The sequence below is a fragment of the Haliotis cracherodii genome, unplaced genomic scaffold (genome assembly GCF_022045235.1).
Source record: "Haliotis cracherodii isolate W230 unplaced genomic scaffold, xgHalCrac1.p SCAF_5, whole genome shotgun sequence".
NCBI lineage: Eukaryota > Metazoa > Mollusca > Gastropoda > Lepetellida > Haliotidae > Haliotis > Haliotis cracherodii.
The window spans coordinates 65,846,464-65,867,389 of NW_027266308.1; the positions used below are offsets into that span (position 1 = coordinate 65,846,464).

The 20,926-nt window shown below is 38.9% G+C and overlaps 2 protein-coding genes across 2 annotated transcripts in view; both read right to left on the reverse strand.

The window, feature by feature from the left end:
• Positions 1-1,026, reverse strand: part of LOC139444218 (glutamate receptor ionotropic, kainate 3-like) — a 28,121-nt gene extending 27,095 nt beyond the window's left edge. The window contains exons 1-2 of the mRNA XM_071225139.1: positions 951-1,026; positions 431-568 (exon numbers count right to left, since the gene is read on the reverse strand). Of these exons, the coding sequence (XP_071081240.1) occupies positions 431-568; positions 951-1,026 (214 nt within the window). The remainder of the gene's footprint in view (positions 1-430; positions 569-950) is intronic.
• Positions 1,027-4,357: 3,331 nt separating this feature from the next.
• On the reverse strand, positions 4,358-15,817 carry LOC139444115 (probable glutamate receptor). The gene is made up of 13 exons (XM_071225018.1): positions 15,739-15,817; positions 15,110-15,247; positions 14,411-14,710; positions 13,199-13,380; positions 12,046-12,219; positions 11,475-11,564; positions 10,790-10,975; positions 9,273-9,373; positions 9,007-9,094; positions 7,361-7,685; positions 6,469-6,686; positions 5,316-5,584; positions 4,358-4,661 (listed from the first exon to the last, which is right to left on the reverse strand). Exons 1-13 carry the CDS (start codon positions 15,815-15,817, stop codon positions 4,358-4,360), a joined length of 2,454 nt encoding a protein of 817 aa, XP_071081119.1.
• Between the last annotated feature and the right edge of the window lie 5,109 nt (positions 15,818-20,926).

Genomic DNA, 20,926 nt, shown 5'->3' on the forward strand with positions numbered 1-20,926 from the left:
ACATTTTGGGTATTGACCCGAAACTGTGTAAGCCCTTAACATTTGAAAAAAGCACAATTATGTCATCTGCCTTTGAATCCATTAAACTGTCTTCAGTCATTTGTTTGTCAATCTTGCCCTATTAGTATTTCTTGTCTTAACTGTTGAAAAGAAATAACATATATACTGCATACTCGACTTGCGTTTCTTATAGATATGTAAATAATATGAATGGATCAGTGAAGATCTCTGCTAACACCAGGTGTTCGCGAATGGGTGATCATTTCAGTATACATGTTTGTTTGTTGCCTGACGCTGCACAGCAATACTCCTGGAAAGCTACGACGGCCTGTAAACAAACCAGACACTCAAGTAATGGACCCGAAATGAAACCACTGAGTTTGTTGTAAGTTTGAACTACGTCTGCTATGTACAACAGGACGAATATTACCTGTTTTTGATGCAGCAAATTGGTCCCCAGCAGAGACCAGCCTGTTGGTCACATTTAACTGATTATGTACTGAAACATTTCCGTGGCACACAACAGGATGAGGGCATTTATCATGTTCCTTGATGTTCAGCAAGATGTCTGGTAAGAGAAAGACACTGATGACATAATTATACCTTGTTGAATCATCAACCTTTTTTGCTGTGAACACCGGACACATTTAGTTGACCAGCATCGGTCTACTTGCCTTCTCTTCTTTTTACAAAAGTATTAAATCATCGATTTTGAAGCAGAGGATCGTCTACTTAATGTACAAATGTCATTATTAAAACTACAGATGGATTACGGCGAAAGGGTCCATCAGAATAAACTGTGTATCATATTTATGTCGGAACGTTCCTATTGGTATGTATGCACAATGGTACTTCAGAAAAAATGTAATTACGATACGTTTTATCATTTGTATATGCACTTTATCTATTCAAGTATCTACAAATTTGTAAAATATAGTAGCATTACTCACCCAGAGTCAGTGTCCAAACGTGCGAGGATGTGAACATCATCAAGGTGATCAACTGCAAGGTACAAATCCAAGACATCTTGGATCTTGTGTCCGATGCTGTGCCTCTGAGCGAATCCTAATGACTAATGATCGCTCTGACGTTAAATCAGTGCACGTCATTGATTTAACATCTCTGCTGCACAGGAAGGCCTGTGTTGATTGATATTCAGCTCCTTAACATCGCAAATTGTTGTTTGTACTGTTGCTTACATGCACCCATTTGAGTAAATTAGGGTATAAAAATAATCGATTGGAGACGATGCTAAAGTCAACGCTTGTAAGATACACAGAGCACAACGTTGATGTCGGATTGTGTTGGCAAAGTTTAACATTGGTTGACATTCGTATAAATCGACATTTGCAGCGTCCAGTGTAAATTAGGACACGTGAAGATCAGGGATTGAAAAGGTTTTCAGCAACCCACGCTTGCCTTGAGAGGCGACTTTGCTTGTCGTAAGAGGCGATTAACGGGATCGAGTGGTCAGGCTGACTTGGTTATTGCATGTCATCGTATCCCAATTGCTTGGACCGATGCTTATGATGTCAATCACTGGATTGTCTGGTAAAACTTGATTATTTACAGACCGCCGTCATACAGATGGAATATCGCTGAGTGCGGTGTTAAACAACAAGCATGCAATCAAACAAACAAACATTGACCAGAAGCAATGTGTTTTGTAAGAGGCACACTTGTCCGAAAGCTCCTCGTGCCAAGTCACTCCGGGAAACTTTGCGGGTCCCCGTGACCCAGATTTTAATTCCTTGTATCGTTTACTTAAGGCCATGCTTATTTTTTGTGTGTCTCATCTCCAACCTAAATGAACAAGAGAGCGGGCGGACGAAACAAAATGTATATATTTTTTAAAATTAAACACAAATGTCTTCCAACAATTGTGTGAGTTATAATTATTTTTTAAATTTTTCAAAAAGTTTAAAACACGTAGTACTAGTCTATAAGTTAATTTATGACGTTGATCAAGTCGCGTTGCCTCGGAAACAGTTTTTTTTAACAGCTGAAGAAAGATAACGTTGACCTGGTTCTTTTGAAGACTGGCTCGTTGTCAGTATACTGTGCCTGAGTGGGATATTCATCTTAAACTGCGGCATGGTTTCTCAGTTGGCAAACACTATAAATCGGCAACAACCTGGTTCATGTATGTCATCGTATCCCAATTGCGTGTAATGATGCTCATGATATATAGCTGGAATATGGCTGAGTGCAGCGTTAAACAACAAACACAGAAACAAAACAAATCCATGGAACCACGCCCCTAATCCTAATTGGATTATTGCCTACCACAACTGTTAAGGAGGTTGCACGTTCGCTTGTCTTCAATATGAGCAACAAAACATTTTCTTGTGAGGCTTAACTTGAAGGAAGAGTTTTTCGAGACCACGGGAGCCTTTAGTCATTTCAAATATTACAATGATGACTTTATTGTGGAGAAAGTTCCAATTCAAGATGACATCATTCCGTCTCGAATCAACAAGGTGGCGCCTCTCAACAGAAACTTTGACAAATTCAGTGCCGATTCTTGGGATTAGTGGATCAGTGTCACAGACAGATTTTATTATGGAACCAGATGAAGTCCGAAGATGTGTGTCCCCACTGATTTTGTCAACCAGTCGTGACACAGCACAGGCAACCGTGGTTAGGGAATGTTGCCCCAAAACGTTGCAGAAATTCGTGGATTCGAAGACAGGCTATGTATACTTCTGGACTGAGCTGAAACGACGAAGTGTTTGACGGGAGCCTAGATACCTGGACTTAAAGAAGTAGGCGCAGATGAAGAATTGGCGTCGACAACACGGGAAGTGATGCAAGATTGTTTTCAAAGCACAAATTGTATCCAAAGCAACCGAACAAATAATACATGGGACACAAGTGGATCAAATGATCCAACTCAGTTTTGATTGTGGAAAAAGAAAATCAGTGATTAAACTTGTCGTAGAACATGTGTATTGGATTTTTCGTGAGTACAATATTATCTAGAGAGGCCCATTTTGTCGTTACTTATTTATTAGTTAGTTGTGTTCATTGTTATGCTGATACACGTGTCATGTTCATATATTGTTGTCAAGCTAAGAAATATTGGCGCAACTCCCAGTTGTGTCATATTAGGAGTCTCCAGTTGAAAGAATTGTCTTATAACTGAAGTTTTAAAAATATAATCTGATTATTGTGTTGTAGCGCAACTGAACAATACAAAACAAATAGGCTATCTGTCATTTTCAGATTGAACTGAAACAATCTTGTCGCTAATATTTATATACCTAACGTCAATTTCGTATTTATGTATCGTTACTGTTAATTTACCGAAACTGTTGTTGTGCTGCTGTAAATAGATTCACCACAATACAATTTGATCACAAATGTATCGAAAGTGTCACATGTACCAATGACCGTGTGCTTTGCTATTTTGTAGCGCAACCCTAAATATTCTCCGCCCACTGTGATTGATGCAGACGCCTTAAACGCGACAGAATCGTCATGATAAAACTACAGGAAGTTTACGGTTATCAGAAAGCTTCTCTCGACAATGGGTTGTGTTTACGTTGTGAGTCACTGTTCGAAACTGAAACACCGCCACCTTGCGGGCTATTTATAGACAGAATGGGCCTTAATTAACAACCAACTCCATCAACGCGGTCCAGCATAGTTCGACTTTTCAGCAGCCACACCTCCTACTGTATTTATGATAGTACATGTGAAACACCTGGTGTCTTGATTGACTGTGATTCATGAATGCAGGACACACTTTGAACCGTACGATGGACGCTGCCTTTAGCAGACATTTCTTATGATTATGGAAAGGACTTTGTTGCTTTATTGTATTATCTCTATTGCATTAATACTTTATGTAGTGAAATTTCGTCTTTTCCTGTACAATTGCCAATTGCTTGTAGTGACATATTCTCCAGTGTTTACAGCATATTATGCATAATATAATATGGGTATGGCTTTTCTCACGGCGGGAGGGATATGGAAATGGCCTCACACGTAATACCTATGTGGGAAATAAACCTAGAATTTCGGCTTGAGGAACAACGCTTTTTACATTAGTCCCCTGAAAACACATTCCACCACCACCAAACACCTACATCTCATGTTCAGATTGATCCTTACCCGGGTAGGAATGTTCACATGGGTACAATATCTGAAGCCCACATCTGGTGATCCTATAGTTCCATGGTTCTCATGTTCTTGTTTTCATATTGATCAAAGAAAAAACTGCATACGCGCTTTCACCTGAATGAATTAGTTATACAATATAATGACAAGAGAAATGTAACTATGTTATATTTTATGTCTATGCAAGGTGGGTGTTCAGAGCCTGAGAGTCCTTTTGGTGTAACACTGTTGTACGTCAGGTGCTTGAAGGTATTTCTTCATAGGATAGTTTCGGGGATGAAATATTTGGGCAAACTGACTCTTCTGTAACATTCTCAGAGGACTGTCTTTCCTGTCTCTGTTTACATCGCCGTTTATGAATAATTTCACTCACAAGGGCTAGGAGTGACATCGCCACACCCACCCCTGCAGCATAGAAGGCACTCTGCAAGGCTACAATGTCGACCTTTCTGGATTTTCTGCTTGGTGGCTCACACTGTTTTGGTTTCCATCGATTCCACCACACATGCAGGAGGCCGCTTTCGTATAGTTTCAATATTCTGCAAAAGTGAATAGAAAGTATACAATGCAACCCTCCTCTACGACGAGCATGCACATCGGTTAAGGTGAAGGGTGACGGATTCAGGCCACTGGTGGTGCAGGTTTGGCCCACCTTTTTGCGAACACCCTGTATCATCACTATTTGATAGTCATTTATACACATGTTCATAACACAGCCGGAAACATACAATCGAGATTTCTGTTGATGGTGGAAAGAGATTATGTTTCTTTTATTTATGTAATTAAGCCATCAGTCAGTTTCTATGATAATTTTATGTAGATGTGTTTAAAACCCTCTTTTCGAAATAGGTGTGGATGCTTACCTATGACATAGCCTGTTTTAACTTGAAGCTGTAATCCTCACATATATGTGGTACTTTGACTGTATATAGCCAATATAAGATTTAAATGAAGGTATGGGTGCAGAAGAGCATGAACTGAGGACACAGAAAGTATTCAGGTTGAACACTTACTGAGACAAGTAACATAGCACGGTAGGTTCATCACATTTAGTCATCACCCTGTTATAGCTTAGATTAGTCATGATAAACATTTACAAAATTTGAGCCATAAGGACTTTGATGCAAAACATTTACGCTCACCCAGATGAAAATTAATAACAAAACAAAGAATCAAAAACATCCTGTACTCACTGTTTGGAAAATAGCTGTGTGTATATACTGTGTTTGGGTAGGCCAACTGCAAATTTGTTGTGATAGAAGTTGTCGTTTAACATCTGTAAATTACAGCGTCGTGGGTCCGTCCACGTCTCCAAAGTGGATGCTTCTGCAATGTAGACGTACTTGCTGTCGACCACTCGGCGCAGATGCTCGTCCTTATCCTGACTCAACCAATCCGGGTCGATGGCCATGCTTTCCTCCACACGGTGCCATATGTTCTGATAGACGGAGATGTTGGATTCCTGAAAACATGCCATAGGTTCCGTTATAATGTGGCATTGAATAATATATTTCCTATCATGTAACTACATATGAAGAACGTGGTTATTTGATTGAAGCGCCAGTAGAATATTATGAAACTCAGCGCTTGGCATTGTCGCTACTCTCCCGCCACTTGGAGGAGCTCCTCTGTGTCGTGAACACAGATTTACTTTCCTTTCGCTGTTGACACTGGAAGAATCTGGAAGCTTCACATGGCTATATTTTTCCAGCATAACGACAATGTTCGATGAAAAAGCCTCTGGAAAAATGTATCCATATAACGTACAAGACGACGGCGTTTCGAGGCCTTTCTGCCTTCCTACCACGACCTACCTTGCGTCTGTCTATTTGCACATCATTGCCTGGGTACTTCTAGGAAAGCATCGACATTCCTACCCTTTCGTGTGACTGATCCCTGGATGAAATGACTTTATGAATAGAGCCTGTAATAATATTTTCACTGCTGTTGCTTCATAGTGTGGTCATTGTATCGCATGTTTTCCATCCATTTTATTGACGTATTTCTATTTGATTGTGATCCTTTTATATCATGTGCATTTCAATAGAATTTGTAAATTGTTCATTGATCATGTGTGTAATTATTTCAATAGTTTCATCTAGTTCTGTACATACCGATTCCCGGGTTAATCTTAGACTTTCAACTTTTTATGATAAAACATAATTAGTAATAAAGCATGTTATGGGTCCTTTTACAGATCAGTACGAGACATTATGATTCAATTAAGAACATCCAGTGTAGTATAGATATTTCACCGCGTAACGGTAATGCCGTGCGTGTATGTTATACAGCATATAAGAATATACACCTGTGACTTAAACCAAACTCACACATGTACTTACTGACCTGAAAGAGAGTGATGAGAGCTGTTCCTCCCACAAACCCCCACCGGTAGGTGTCCTGCTGCACCATCTCAGCCAGGTTGGAGAAATGAGGTTTCTCTCGTCCATCGGTGAGAAAGGCTATGAGGTTACCACTGTAGGCAGCCGCCATTATCACCGTGAACATCCACCAGCTGCTGAGCATTGTACGTCCGGACACTGTGTTGGGAAGATATGCTCCTCCTGGAATATTAGTAAAAGGCGTATTGAAAATTGAGGCCCATGTGTATAAAGGTGCTAGTATCTGCACGGAAAGAGCACAACAGTGTAAAGAAGCAGTCATTCACGCGTATGCTTGTTATCACGTGTATTCGTATTACAGACACCACGCAACAGGGTCTCGAACAGGCAGATCTATGTTCCACAAAATCAAAATCAATTAATACATGTCTGCGATGTAAGACCCGTGATTCAGTTTCATGAAGTGGTATGCGTTGCATGGTATGTGTTTGTCGTCTTTATTTATCAATGTCCAAAATGTGTCGTCTTTATTTATCAATGTCCAAAATGACGGATAAACAGATACAAATCAGTAAATAGATAGATACCCTTTTATGGAGATAGAAAGTGTGCATACGTCTGTAAAAGAATAACACAAAAACACATCGCTGTGCAAATGAAATATGCAATAATAAGAACGTATCATTGCGAGTAAGAGGCGACTAACGGGATCGGGTGTTCAGGCTCGCAGACTTGGTCATGCACGTTACCCTATTGCATGGATCGATGCTCATGATGTCAATCACTGGATTGTCTGGTCCAGATCCGATTATTTACAGACCGCCGTCATATAGCTGGAATATTGCTGAGTGCGGCGTTAAACAACAAGCAATTTATCAAACAAATAGAACCTTTACCGTTCGCCAAAAGAGCTCCAAAATGATACCAGAGTATATCCCCATAACGGGTCGGCATATCCGTGGGTCTGTCATCTGTCCACGAAGGGACAGGTGCCACTTCTTCTATCAGGAAGAGGAAGACAGTGGAGAAGATGAAGGAGGCAAGGATACAAATGAGAACCTCATAGCGGAACAGGGAGAGTAGTGTAAAGCGTTGGTTGGAATTAGGATCTTGTTTGCTGAGTATAAGTACTGAGTGGACGTAGAAGTAGGGCACTGTGAAATCGATGACTGTGTATCTGCCGTCACTCATCGTGATTGGTGCCACGACCAAATCAACTTCCTGGAAGAACGGAAACAACTACTGTTACTCCTCACTTATGAACAAGCTGTTAGTGTGCACATTAAAGGGGGACTCTGTTCAGAAAAAAACTGGCATTCCTAGCAAACCTTTCAATTACCACTGTTTGACTGGTAACAAAATGTATGTGATGTAGAGCAATCTTATTTTCATATTAACTGTGCAGATATAATGTGTCGGTTTGCTACAATTGCTAATTTTAACAGCTAGGCTATTCCTTAAACATTATTTAAATGGACGTCTGATTTCATTTAAATTGTTTCATAATATTGGCACATAAACATTCCTGCATATCATCAGTTATTGTAGTTCTTAAGAAATCAACGTTAAATGTAAGATAATTTTTTGCTGATCTGTTTTTATCCATATGAATTAGAAATACTGCTCGGACTTGCAAAGTCAAATTAAGGTAATTTGGCCAAGAAGTTCAACCTACGTTCCAGGTATATCTATGATCTGATATACTTCAATAACCATCAAAGACCCAATTCCCTTACACCGATTTATCCTCCTAAGCTGGTAATTGAGGAGACCAGTGAGATGGCTTAAGCTCTTTCAGATCTATGCATTTCAGATTCGCAGTAACAAAACAAGACCAACAAAACGTATGATAAGAGGGATGATTTTAACCTTCCAATAGTCAACCTTCCCTTCATGTCGAGCCATATTCCTTCAGCTCCAGCCCTTGGTGTTCAGATTTCACAACTTTTGACGTATAATCGAGCATGCCCTTTATACCAAAATTGTGAAAAGCGTCATTCAACTCTTACTCAGAAATTGTTTGATCAAGTTTATGACATCCAATGCCTAAGTAAATGGTAGATATGTGGAGTACATTTCAAAATTTGACGCATCAGTGACAAAAAAGATGTCCCTATTTTGACTTGTACTTGATCTTCCCGTGTTGTTTCAGGTGAACAACTGACTAACCTCTGCATGTGTTTATGATGGGTGACCCCGGTGGGGCAGGATACGCTCACCTTTTCGCGAACACCTGGTATCATGACTATTTGATAGTGATTCAGAAACACATGCTCATGATATAGTCGGAATCGGACAATCTGTTATGGGCAGATATTTCTTATGGATGTGGAACGGGTTTGTCGCTTTTATTTACCAGGTAGGCACTGGTAATGCTGGTAAGAATATTAACACCGTACATCTTACGAACTGCCGCCATCTTCTCTCTACCATAAACACCCAGTACACGGAGCAAGGGTATATATGCTGCTAGATGCACTCAATTTATGCCAGCACATTGGACAGACCCTCAATATTACTGTGTGTTATGACTGTAACATACCCCATGAGTAAGTAACTTCACCAGCCCTGTCCAACTGCCATTCAGTACCCGACCCCACTCTCTGTCTTTGGGCTCCACCAGGGTGTAGCTGACAAACACAAGCATAGTCCTGTTACAACATTTCAACAAGTAAGAGTACACCTTGGTATTACCTGGCACGGTGGAGTTATAGTACTAGAGTGATTACCTAGAAGCAATATTACACCTTGTTATAGTACACACGCACACACACACGCAAGCACACAAATATATGATATACACTGAACCTGAAATTGAGTTTTTTCGCCAGTTCCTGTAAAAGCTGGATGCAAAGGCCGTCGAAGCTGACAGTTCCATTTTCCACCTTCCTGATGACGAATGGCTGCCACTGTATCAGCACGAGATAGGATACGATGAAATATATTGCCCCGACTATTTCATTTTCTTCTTGTCCCCTGATTATCTTCAGCAATTGCCTATTTCTTTTGCAAAACACGATGAATCATATTTCTAACGTGTTGCTGATTGTACTTATGACATATCTAATCATTAGTATTTTGCAATTGACACAAATAGCTTTTGCAGAATATAAATTTGAAAACATGTTTACAGACGCTGTAGGGGTCCATTTTCAGCACTACTTGAACAAACAGCGAAATCGTAGAAATATCACGTCTTCGTATATAACCTAATATGAGCATCGAGACTACAAACACGAAGAGGTCGAGTTTACTATCAGCCTTACAGGTTCAAGACTTTTGACGAGATATACTAGTAGTTGCTATCGAAATTTCAGGTTTTATTCAAAGATATATGGACGGGAACAAGGAACTATTAACATTTCCATGAAATTATGTAAATGGCACAGATAGAAAAACGACGATGCAGGCACACACTGATATATAAATTTTCTATATAGAATCTTACCCGAGTGTCTTTTGATATCAAATATATCAACGAGTGTTGATATATTTGATATCTAAAGACACAAGCGTGAAATTATATCTATCATCCAACATCATTCTTCCAAAGTAGTTAGTTTGTAGACAGTAATAAGCAGTGTCTTAAGTGTAAAAAGTACTGCTGACAGCTTCAGTAGCAGAGCCATTAGTGATGTCATTTCATTGTGATGTCATTGGTTTCCATGACAATCTGCAGAGCATCGTGATGCAATTTCATTGCCGCGATATCTACAATGTAGATATCGCTTGTAGATATCGCTTGATCTCACCCAAGCGATATATCCAGTGGGAGCCAATTTTGGATGATAAATGGAAATAAACCCCTTCTGTTGACAAAAGAAGTAAAACACGAAAAACCAGGTGTCTAATCGTTGAAAGGGCTTGTTAATGTCCGAAGCCTTGAAAACGATAGATCAAAGCAATATTCAAGAAGCTATCCATATCAGACGAGCCAAGCCATCAATCAATCGTGAAGAGGGAGGTCGTCACACCAGTGGACATCCAATGTATGCTATTTATCAACTCATTTAATCTGTTGCTTAAATACGTACCCACGCTCCCGAAACATATCCGTCAATATCTTCTTAATATATCACATTTAATCATTCTGTCTGATGTCAAGAAGCGGTCCAAGTGCCCATATATTTTTAAGGCTTTATTGGACTTCTTTTTATATTTTATATTCAGTATTATATGAACAAACAAAGTTCTAATGTGCCCAAGGGCGGAGGATGGTGATAACGTTGTTTTCTTGTTGGTTATTATTAGGTATATATAGCTACACTGTCTACAATAAACACCACAGTACACAGCAAATACATCATGAAGTATATATTAAATACCTCCAGAGTTCCGACAATTAATGTTCGGTTGTGAAATCCATATTTGTTATCATGATAGAGCTGATGCTTGATCTCCACAGCACCATCTTTCCCAATATAGCCGACGGTTTCTAGATTTGTTTCAGTATTGCTTATACTGAGTACTTGTAGTTTAGCTTGAACTGGTGATTCACTTATGGTGGCAGTCTGCAAAAATAGATGGTGTCCATTTGAGCTAACGAATGGGGCTTTATACTAGAGTCAGATATGACAAGTATAGTAACTAACCAATGGGTTTTTACACCGGTTCGTATTAAAATATTCTTTTCTGTTCCGGTATATTTAGTAAAAATACATAACAAATTTCATAATTATTGTATCGTCTAACCTGAAATCAACACAGAAATTCATTCACAAATGATGCTTCCCTTTGAAATTAATTGAAACGCGAAACTGATTGTTTTGCTACGTTCTTATCTCCCCTGTATTAATGACAAAAAAATGGCTGGCCAGTGTCTGCTAATTATGCAGTGTACATATATTAGGTAATGAATGGAGTTTTTCAAACGTTTATGGTATTGCTTGAAACTATATGCATGAATAGAACTTGGAGGAGACATACACGTGGTCGCCAGATTTAAGGCCATTGTGGCCATCTGCTCCCCACAAGATTCACCATTCAGCATCAGATATTAAAAACAGATACCTTCTGTGTGCAGCCTGCTTTGCCAGTCGCCAGGTCTGTCATATTAATACTCCCTAAGCTTGATAAATGTTCCGTTATATTCTCCAGGTTCTGTAAACATGACAGGAGCTAATTACGTATACATAATTGCATATACACCATCACTATGTAAATGACAAAGGCATTCATTTCGTTGAAGAGACACTGGTAGAAAGATAAGAAGCTAGGAATTCAATTGGATTGTTTTATTTCAGTTCTTTTCCACAGAGGACAGAAGAGTGAGTGAGTATGTTTTTTAGCAATAATCCAGCAATATCACGGCGGGGGGACACCAGAAATGGGCTTCACACATTTTACCATTGTCGGGAATCGAACCCGGGTCTTCGGCGTGACGAGCGAACGCTTTAAACACTAGACTATCCGGAGGACAGAAGGGGGATGTCCATATCACTATGATCCACATACACATGCACAGCTTTTTCTTTTGCCCCGAAATAATTTCACACCAATACCAATTTAACAACACTAGTTTTTGCAGTTTACGGTTCACCCCTTACAGTATAAAATACAAGTACGTTTCGAAGCGGCTTACCAGTGGTGAATGATGCCTAGAGCACAGCATGAACTCAAGGAAAACAACATCATCAGTTTTGAATGGCTGACGACTGTGTGCAATATCCATGACACTTCCGGCAGAAGGAACCATCAGCCATTGTGAGACCCTAGTTGCCTTCGTTACTGACGAGTTCGATTCCAGCAAGCGAACCTAACAATGAACAGTTATGCACATCATATAACCCCCCATTCTGTACCCTGTTGCCTTAATATGTCTTTGTCAAAGCAATTTTCATGTGGTATAGAATTGATAACATGATCTTCATTAAAATATGCCCATGCCCTAGTGTCTAATTCAAGTTATTGTACAAAGATTTGCAGAATAGAACATGTACATATGACTGAATTATGAATTGTCAATGCATGAGAAACACCACTCTACGCTATCCACCGAAACACATTCTTAAAAGGCAAAATAACAGTGAAAATTATATAAATGGACCACTGAAAATCAGTGATGACACCAGGTGTTCGCGGAAAGGGTAAGCATGTCCTGTCCTGCCAGAACAGGGTAAAACAGGAGTAAAGCTTCAACCATTTTTGTTTTAAATGACGCAGTGCACACATTAATTTATCTAGAAGCTTGAAACTGGTTACAGGAACTATTTATTTCCTGCACTATACAGGTATATTCAATTTGTTTAGGTTCCTGCTATCGTATTAAATGACCTGAGGAACGCAGTATGTTGTTAAATTGGAAACAGTTTGCAGCGCAACGTTCTGTCAAAGTGAAATTATCTTGGACAGATATGAATTCAGTATCATCTCATACTGTTTTTGTAACATACACATATATGAAAGCAGTATTATCTCGCACTGTTATTGTAATATACACAGATAAGAACGTAGAATTATCTCGCACTGTTATTGTAATATACACAGATATGAACTCAGTATTATCTCGTTCTGTTAATGTAATATACACAGATATGAACTCAGTATCATCTCATACTGTTATTGCAATATACACAGATATGAACTCAGTATTATCTGGTACTGTTCTTGTAATATGCACAGACATAAACTCAGTATAGTGTTGTGTAACGTGAAACAGTTTCCAGGAACGAACTCATACCATGTAGAAAATAATAAAGTTATTTTTGGTGAACTGGACTTGAAACATACATTACCTGACATAGGAGTTTCTGTATACAATCGGAGGGACACATCACAAGAAGTTTGAGGTCCTTGTCTGTAAGCAACTGGTAGACGCTGGCGAGGTCAATACTTACAAGTGGATTGTTGGGATCATCTATCATGTATAGCAGTAACTTGGGAGAAGCGAATCTTCCTCCAGCTAGTGCTGTCATGACTGTAAAGAACGTTATTGTGTAGGTATTTTATCGGATGTAGCTTTCTTTACTGATAATGTGCTGGCGGGATAGTTACTTAATTAAACATATCTTCGCCGTAATGTATGAGGATAATTTTCACTTGGTTACTGTACCATTTGTATTGTATAATAATTTATGTTCAGCTTCGGATCCAAGGGAATAGACTTTCAGTGAAGGAATGGATATCACCAAACATAATTACTTTAAGCGAGAAACTAACGCCAATGGTGATAGATGCAGATTGTGAATGTTGGCTTTAGTGAACAGGACACCCTGCAAAAGACAGCCTAGCTCGGTGTTAAAGTATGTCGGTTACGATCGTCTTATCACTCGTGTAGCTTTAGTGAAAGGCATTTGCAGATTCGTCATATCAATAATATATGATATTTTTGTATATGATATCCGTCATTGACCGTTGCAATTGCGAGATATATACAGGGCCTAATGGTGCCACATTGGAAGCATTAATTCATTTTTACTAATTGAAATTTCTTGTTTTTTTCAGTTACTTCATCGAAATTTGGAATTCTGTCTCATCATCATCACCATCATGTTCATTTGTTCCGGTTCCTGTTACTGTAATAAATGACATAAGCTACGCAATATATTGTTGTGAAAATGGAAACGGTTTGCAGGACATCGTTCTGAGTTCCCTGCAGTTGAGGTTATAATCAAAGTGAAAATATCTCGTACTGTTATGATAATATATCAATACGCCTTTTGGTAGCATTATTTTATGAAATTCCGAGTTTTGAGATATATCTGAAATATAGCGAAAATAATTGCAGTAACGAAAAAAGCCCACTAAGTAACGAGAAAAACCTCGAAATTCCAAGAAAATAAAGAAAATAGAAATATATTTCGAATTAAAACACTTAAGCTAGCAAAGTGGCCCCATTAGGCTTTCGTTGATATGATGCTTTTAGGGAATGCGATATATTTTGCGTCCATGCTCCTAAATCACTGTCATAAGGATTTCGAATAATACAGAGTGTTCCTATATCCCACCTTCGTCATATGAAGTTATAACAACGAACGTCTTCCACTTCACATGATCGAGTATCAAGTTAATGCCTCCAATGACAACCTCCATAGAATTGCTTCTGACAAGGGCATTAAAGTAGGACTGCTCTTTATTTGTGTCGTTGAACACTGATTGAATATATATTGTATGGCTGGATAGGAAGTCGGGGCAGACCACGGAGCAGAGGCTGATGTTGAGGTCATCCCTGTGGGAGGAGGGACTGAAGTGACGCTGACAGGGAGACAGAGTTGCTAGGACCACCACATCCCCATGTACCGATCTCACTGAAACTCGAAACACAGTATTTTTGGAACTGTGTCAATAGGAGTAAAGTATCCAAATAACTAGAATTTAAGTTGTTGAAGCCATCATTAAACTCATCGCGTTTTTACCGTTGGATCTGTGTTTGCAGGGGTTATTATGATTTCGGTAAAATACATTACAATCAGACGATTTTAGGAATTCTTAACACATCATGAAATACTGACAAAATAATATTTGTCTCTCCCCTTACCCTTCTCCCGCCCCCTCCTGACCACACAGTAAAAAAACCCAAGAAACAACAAAACAAAATACTATATAAAAACTAATTACATTTAGAATACACCAAAAGAAAGTAAGAACGAAATTATCAGCTCCAGGCCATAATGTAATGAGATTTCTATATACGTAGCAAATGTTACCTGTTTTCGATGCAGCAAATTGCTCACCATCAGAGACCAGCCAATTGGTCACGCTTAACTGGTTATTGACTGAGACATTTCTATGGCACACCACAGGATATGGGCATTTATCATACTCCTTGATATTCAGGAAGATATCTGGTTACAAATTTAAAGCATATTGATTACATGAGAGAATGTAGTAAAAACATCGACCATCTTTCTTTATGTAACCATACAATTAATTGATCCACTTCAATTATTCATAACGGTCGACGCTACTTGTCTTCTCTATTTCATCACATTTCTCAATGTTATAAAAATATCAATCACTACCATAATCATCATATCATGTGGTAATACTTTCATGGACAGAACCATTAAGTAGACTGTTTATGATATTGTTAAAACTGTAGGTTGGTTACAGTGAAAGGATACATCAGAATAATAAGTGAATTTGATTTGCAGGGGGTTATGTTTGTCGAATACTATGATACGTTTCTATGGTTGCGTATGTACAATGGTAGTTGAAAAAAGTTACGATGCACTTTACCAATTCAACAGATCTAAATACACAATACGTGCGAATCAATATATATATATATATATATATATTTGTACAGTATAGTATCATGATGAACTGAACTCACCGAGAGACAGTGTCCAAACGTGCGAGGATATGTACATCATTAAGATGATCAGCTGCAAGGTACAAATCCAAGACATCATAAAGGCGTTTGTTTCCGAGGATGTACCTCTGGACGCAAGCTGAAAACTTCTTTCGAACCGGTCGACTAAAACAGGAAGTCAACTTTTATCCTAAGGTCCAGCCATGTGTCAAACCCGGATTTACTAAAATACAACACATGTTGCGGAACGTTGTGTAGCGTCCATTAGCGTATGTGGGTGTTAATGCTCATGCCCAGAGATTCTTATTGATCTAACATATCAGTTTCGCCACAGTGACGCCTGTGTTGATTTATGTTCAGCTCCAGCTGTTACTGGCTGCATGCACCCAATTGAGGAACATCAAAGCCGACATGGATGCCCGTCAGTAAAGAAAGTATTTAAAAAATCAATTGGACACAATGTATATGTACACGCCTGATTAAATGCACAGAACATAGTTAGATACCTATGGAATCCTGGAAGGGAAATTGTCGCGTCTCGACTTTCCAAAGAAGCAAAAAGTGTCAAAATTTCATTTTTAGCATTTTTCGAAATGTCACGCTGTTGCATTGTCGGGCTTTTAATATTAATTTTCACTTACGTAACGTAACGTCTTTTAAGGTCAAAAGATGTCACATTGTCGTCACATTTAAAAAAAAGATTTATAACATTTAAAATGAGTGAAAAGGCGTTAAATGCTCTACAAGGTAAGGTAAATTCGGATAAATTGATAATGTCGCATTGTCTCCCTTTTGTCGATTAATGGTGCGCATGTGTAGAAAGTGAATTAATTTACCTGTGTGCAAAAACTGGTTGTAGGTGTAGTTTTTTAAGAACCAAACGTGTTTCTGCAACAAGAAATTCCGGTCTCCTACAGGTTTTTGAATCGACATGCCTGACCCATTCGTTTGGAATGGTGCAGTTCGCTGTGCAGAGTTGCGTCTCATAGACCCACCAGAAAACTATGATTGTGGGTTCGAATCCCCGCTCCATAGACATGCATCACTTAGGGCTTCCCAGGGCATCAAACTAATACGTGAAATAACTGAGATATTGTTCAAAGCGGCGTTAAACCAAACTCGTTCGCTTGCTCAAATCGAAGGATTCGCTGTTCAGATTGTGGTACCCAAGGCGTGACCGAATTCTATGACCGTAGGTTCGAATTCACGATTATCTTTTTCTTGTTTTAGGTCTAACGAATTTCCTCGATGAAACGCCCGTATTTTTTCAGATACTCTTTGCCACCAGCGTTTAATGCAAAGATTATTCCGCTATTGGGAGGATTACGAGCATAAAGCGTATCTGGCGTTTAAGGGAGTCAAATAATGAGAAAAATAATGTACACCACCTCTGGCTTTCCAGGCACATCAAGCTGAAACTTCAGATAACTCACGACCTTTGAACCTTCAGACTGAGCTCGTAGACGTCACCTATGTATGCGCACATAATTTTTGTGACTGAGTTCGATCCCCAGGCGCATTCGTCAAAAACAAAGATCATGGATTATGATTCGCATCAATCCATTATCATCATTCGATACCTGTTTGTATTTCTGTCATAATCTGTTATTTTCCCATCTGGTTTGGAGAGTATAAACTGTGTCGGAGGGCCTAAATACATTCGTCAATATTAATGTAAGCTGGGGGATTAAGACGCAAAGGTGATATTGATATAAATATCTGAAAGGCATTAGCATGTAAACGATATGTGAAGTGTGGCACGATCTCAAGACTTTTGTTTGTACTGGTATCAACTTCATTTACAGACTGAAAGTGTGATCAGTACTCTCGTTTAATCAATGGGCAGCAGCTCTTGGTAGTAATGGTTGATACACAAATGCTCATTTCATTTACATCTGTCATTTTCCGGGAATTGTCTTCGTGTTGAAAAGTGCCTACTGATACGCTGTTTGCATGTGTGCAGTAAATGCGTGTAACTTCTGACACAATCAGTTTGGTTATGCGTTTCTATTTTTTTAAATATGAATCAGTCTGCTTTGTATACTTTTAAGATGCAACAAGCTTTAGGGCGTGTTTTAGGTATGACCATGCGTAGATTAATTCACTTACTACACATGCGCATCTTTTACACACATTATGTGATGGGGCGACAACGCAACAACGAGACATTGAAAATGTCACGTTGTCGCATTGTGGCTCTTTGGTTAAAGTGAAAAAATATTATTCAAAGCACGACAATGCGTAAAATTTTCAAAATGTCGTGTTGTCGCATTGTGTAAGTATGGAAACGCGACAATGTCCTTTCAAGGATTCCATAGATACCTGAACGTGTTTTGCAACCTCACACAGACATGCTTCTGTCTGATATGTTTAGGTTGGTATCCCGTGACATCCGTGATCAGTACGTCCGTCATCATTTGGTGTGTTGTCACAGTGAGTGAGTGAGTATGGTTTTACGCCGCTTTTAGCAATATTCCAGCAATATCACGGCGGGGAACACCAGAAATGGGCTTCACACATTGTACCCATGTCGGGAATCGAACCCGGGTCTTCAGCGTGACGAGCGAACGCTTTGACCACTAGGCTACCCGACCGCCCGTGTGTTGTCACAATAAACGCAGGCTACATGACATGTTTAAGAAATGACCTGATTATGTGTGTACTCTAGTAGACATATAGACGTGAAGATTTCTGGTGTTGAATGTATCACTTAGACCAACATCTTGTCTCTGAAATGAACATACTTTACAGAAAAAACAACAGTTTTTTAATTATAGTTATAAAAAGAAAAGAAAAGAAGACCAGATACTTCCTTTATTTACAGCAGTAATCTGTAATGCCCACTATTATAGACTTGCATGGGCTGCATCGGATACTTTTGTTTCAGAGTCTGTATGACAAACTATTTGCTAGTATCACGTTGTCATGTATACTCGTGTCAGTCTGGTCAGTCACGTTATGAAGATCACACACAAACTAATCGCCAACTTGATTCTGACAAATTCGCCTTCTTAAGATGGCATATGGAAGTGTTTGGTTCAATCAAAAGAATTGATTTCTTACCTCGTGATATTTCACAATATTTTCTAAAGACTTTTTTGTGCTTTGACTTGTTGAAGATAGATGAATATTTCCATCAGCACAAATACATTGTCGACACAACATTTAACAACCCGTAAAATCCCTTGGGTATTGAAATGTGCATGGTTTTATTGACGTTACCAATGATACGCCATCGTTCGGAGCCAGCTTCGCGACATTATCCTTGGCATGTAATTACAAAAGCGTGAAATTGACATTGGTTGACGTGTATTCTAGCTAGAAAGGACATAAAAATGCTAAGCTATGCCTATATTTTAACGTGTCCTATTAGGAAAGTCTGATTTGCTTGATTATTGGGAGCGGACTCGGTTTATATCATGTTTGAATATAATTTACGCCTCTCTACTCTGAGTGCAATGCTCTCTGCGTCCTAATCTCTTGATTGTCAAGCATCCTGATCTCTTGTTTGTCTGCTCCAGACTCGTATATTTACAGGGATATTGCTGCGTGCGGTTTTAAACAACAAACAAAACACAAAGTGATTTCTGGTGATATAACGGGAGACAAATCGTTGTAAAGCACTCTTTGTACCAGGAGGTAACGTGATCTAAGCTGGGTTCGAGTCAAATATGTCACGCCAATTTCTGGTGTCTTCCGTCGGGAAGTCCTATCATCTTCTGTAGAGCTGGAATATTGATGAAACTTAACCCACTCACTCACCTCACGGGTAAATGCCTACTTTCTGTGAAACGTTCCCTACAACTTTAAGCTGATATATCGTGATATTACGTGATATCGTAGGTCGAACAGCCAATGTGAGCCTCAAAGTGCGTCCACCCGCCACCCGATGCTGCATCAGATGTCATGGTTCTCAGGCTCTCTAAAGAAAATTGATGAATATAAAACGTTAGGCTGCTTAAATGACGAAAAATATATACTAGACACAGTGCGATCTAACAAGCAATTGAACGTATGTCGTGAGTCGGAAATCCAGACTTGATGAAACATTTTACATGGTCAACTGTCAACATTACGTTTACTAACAAAGCAGTTTGTGAAATTATGGAGTGCATCACATATTACGTCCAAGCCTTTTTCGCCTTTGCACACCACTAGCAAGCACGACGTCTAACGGGAAACGCCATGCATTGATCCATGGGGCATTTATCACTAAACCTGGTGACCATACATGTAGCTACATCGCACGCTCGACTCTAGATATTTCTAATGAATATGGAAAGGGTGTAGTCGTTTTGGGGGGATCTAAATACTAAGGTTTAATCATATACTGAAGCCTCTTTGATCTGGATCTTCCAATTTTCCCTCATGGTAAATTGTTTATAGCCATGTACTACTCCCAAATACACGCTGGGACTCCTTGCAGTAATAAGGCATAGATCGCTCACAGTGTGTGTTGTATTTGCATTGTGCAATGTTGGATTGGCATTGTGCAATGAAGCTGAGAAATATCGACTAACTGGTCTTCTGTGTTCGACAACATATCATTAGTAAGCGAGTTGAAATTTAACGTCGCATCGGCATTATTTCCGCCATATAGCAACCAACAAATCATTAATGTAAATCCATTCTAGACTGAAAAGTTATTGTGGTGTTTATCACATGTAGAATAATTCATTCATAGAAGCATGTTTACCAAATTTAGAAAAAAGATGTGATAGCTTAGGCATCAAGAAAGCACGAAAGGATTATATGTGTTTCAAAAACCTTGATGAATTATGTTAAATATGTGAAGTGCCCGAAGATGAAAACCATATTTTGTATAACTGTGTTTGTTGGTGTATTGAATGAACATAAGGGATGTGTTACTCCCCACATCATTATATCTATTATTCAATCTATAATTGCGACCTCATTTTTACACTTGCTTAATATCTTGTATGTGCACTTATAACATGTGAAATATTGTAAACTCTTTGTAACTCTCACTCGACGAACTATATTGGATCATTATGGCTGTACTAAAAAAACCCGAATCTGTCTGTCTGTCTGTCTGTCTGAATTCCACAATGACAGGATGCTTAAGGCGATCTACTCATTTATTTAATATAATACACAATTCATATGTTTCCTAAGTCAAAATCGTTTTGAGAAAAAACACTTGATAGCTAGACGATAAAAAAGGGTAACGAACCAACTTCAATGAATT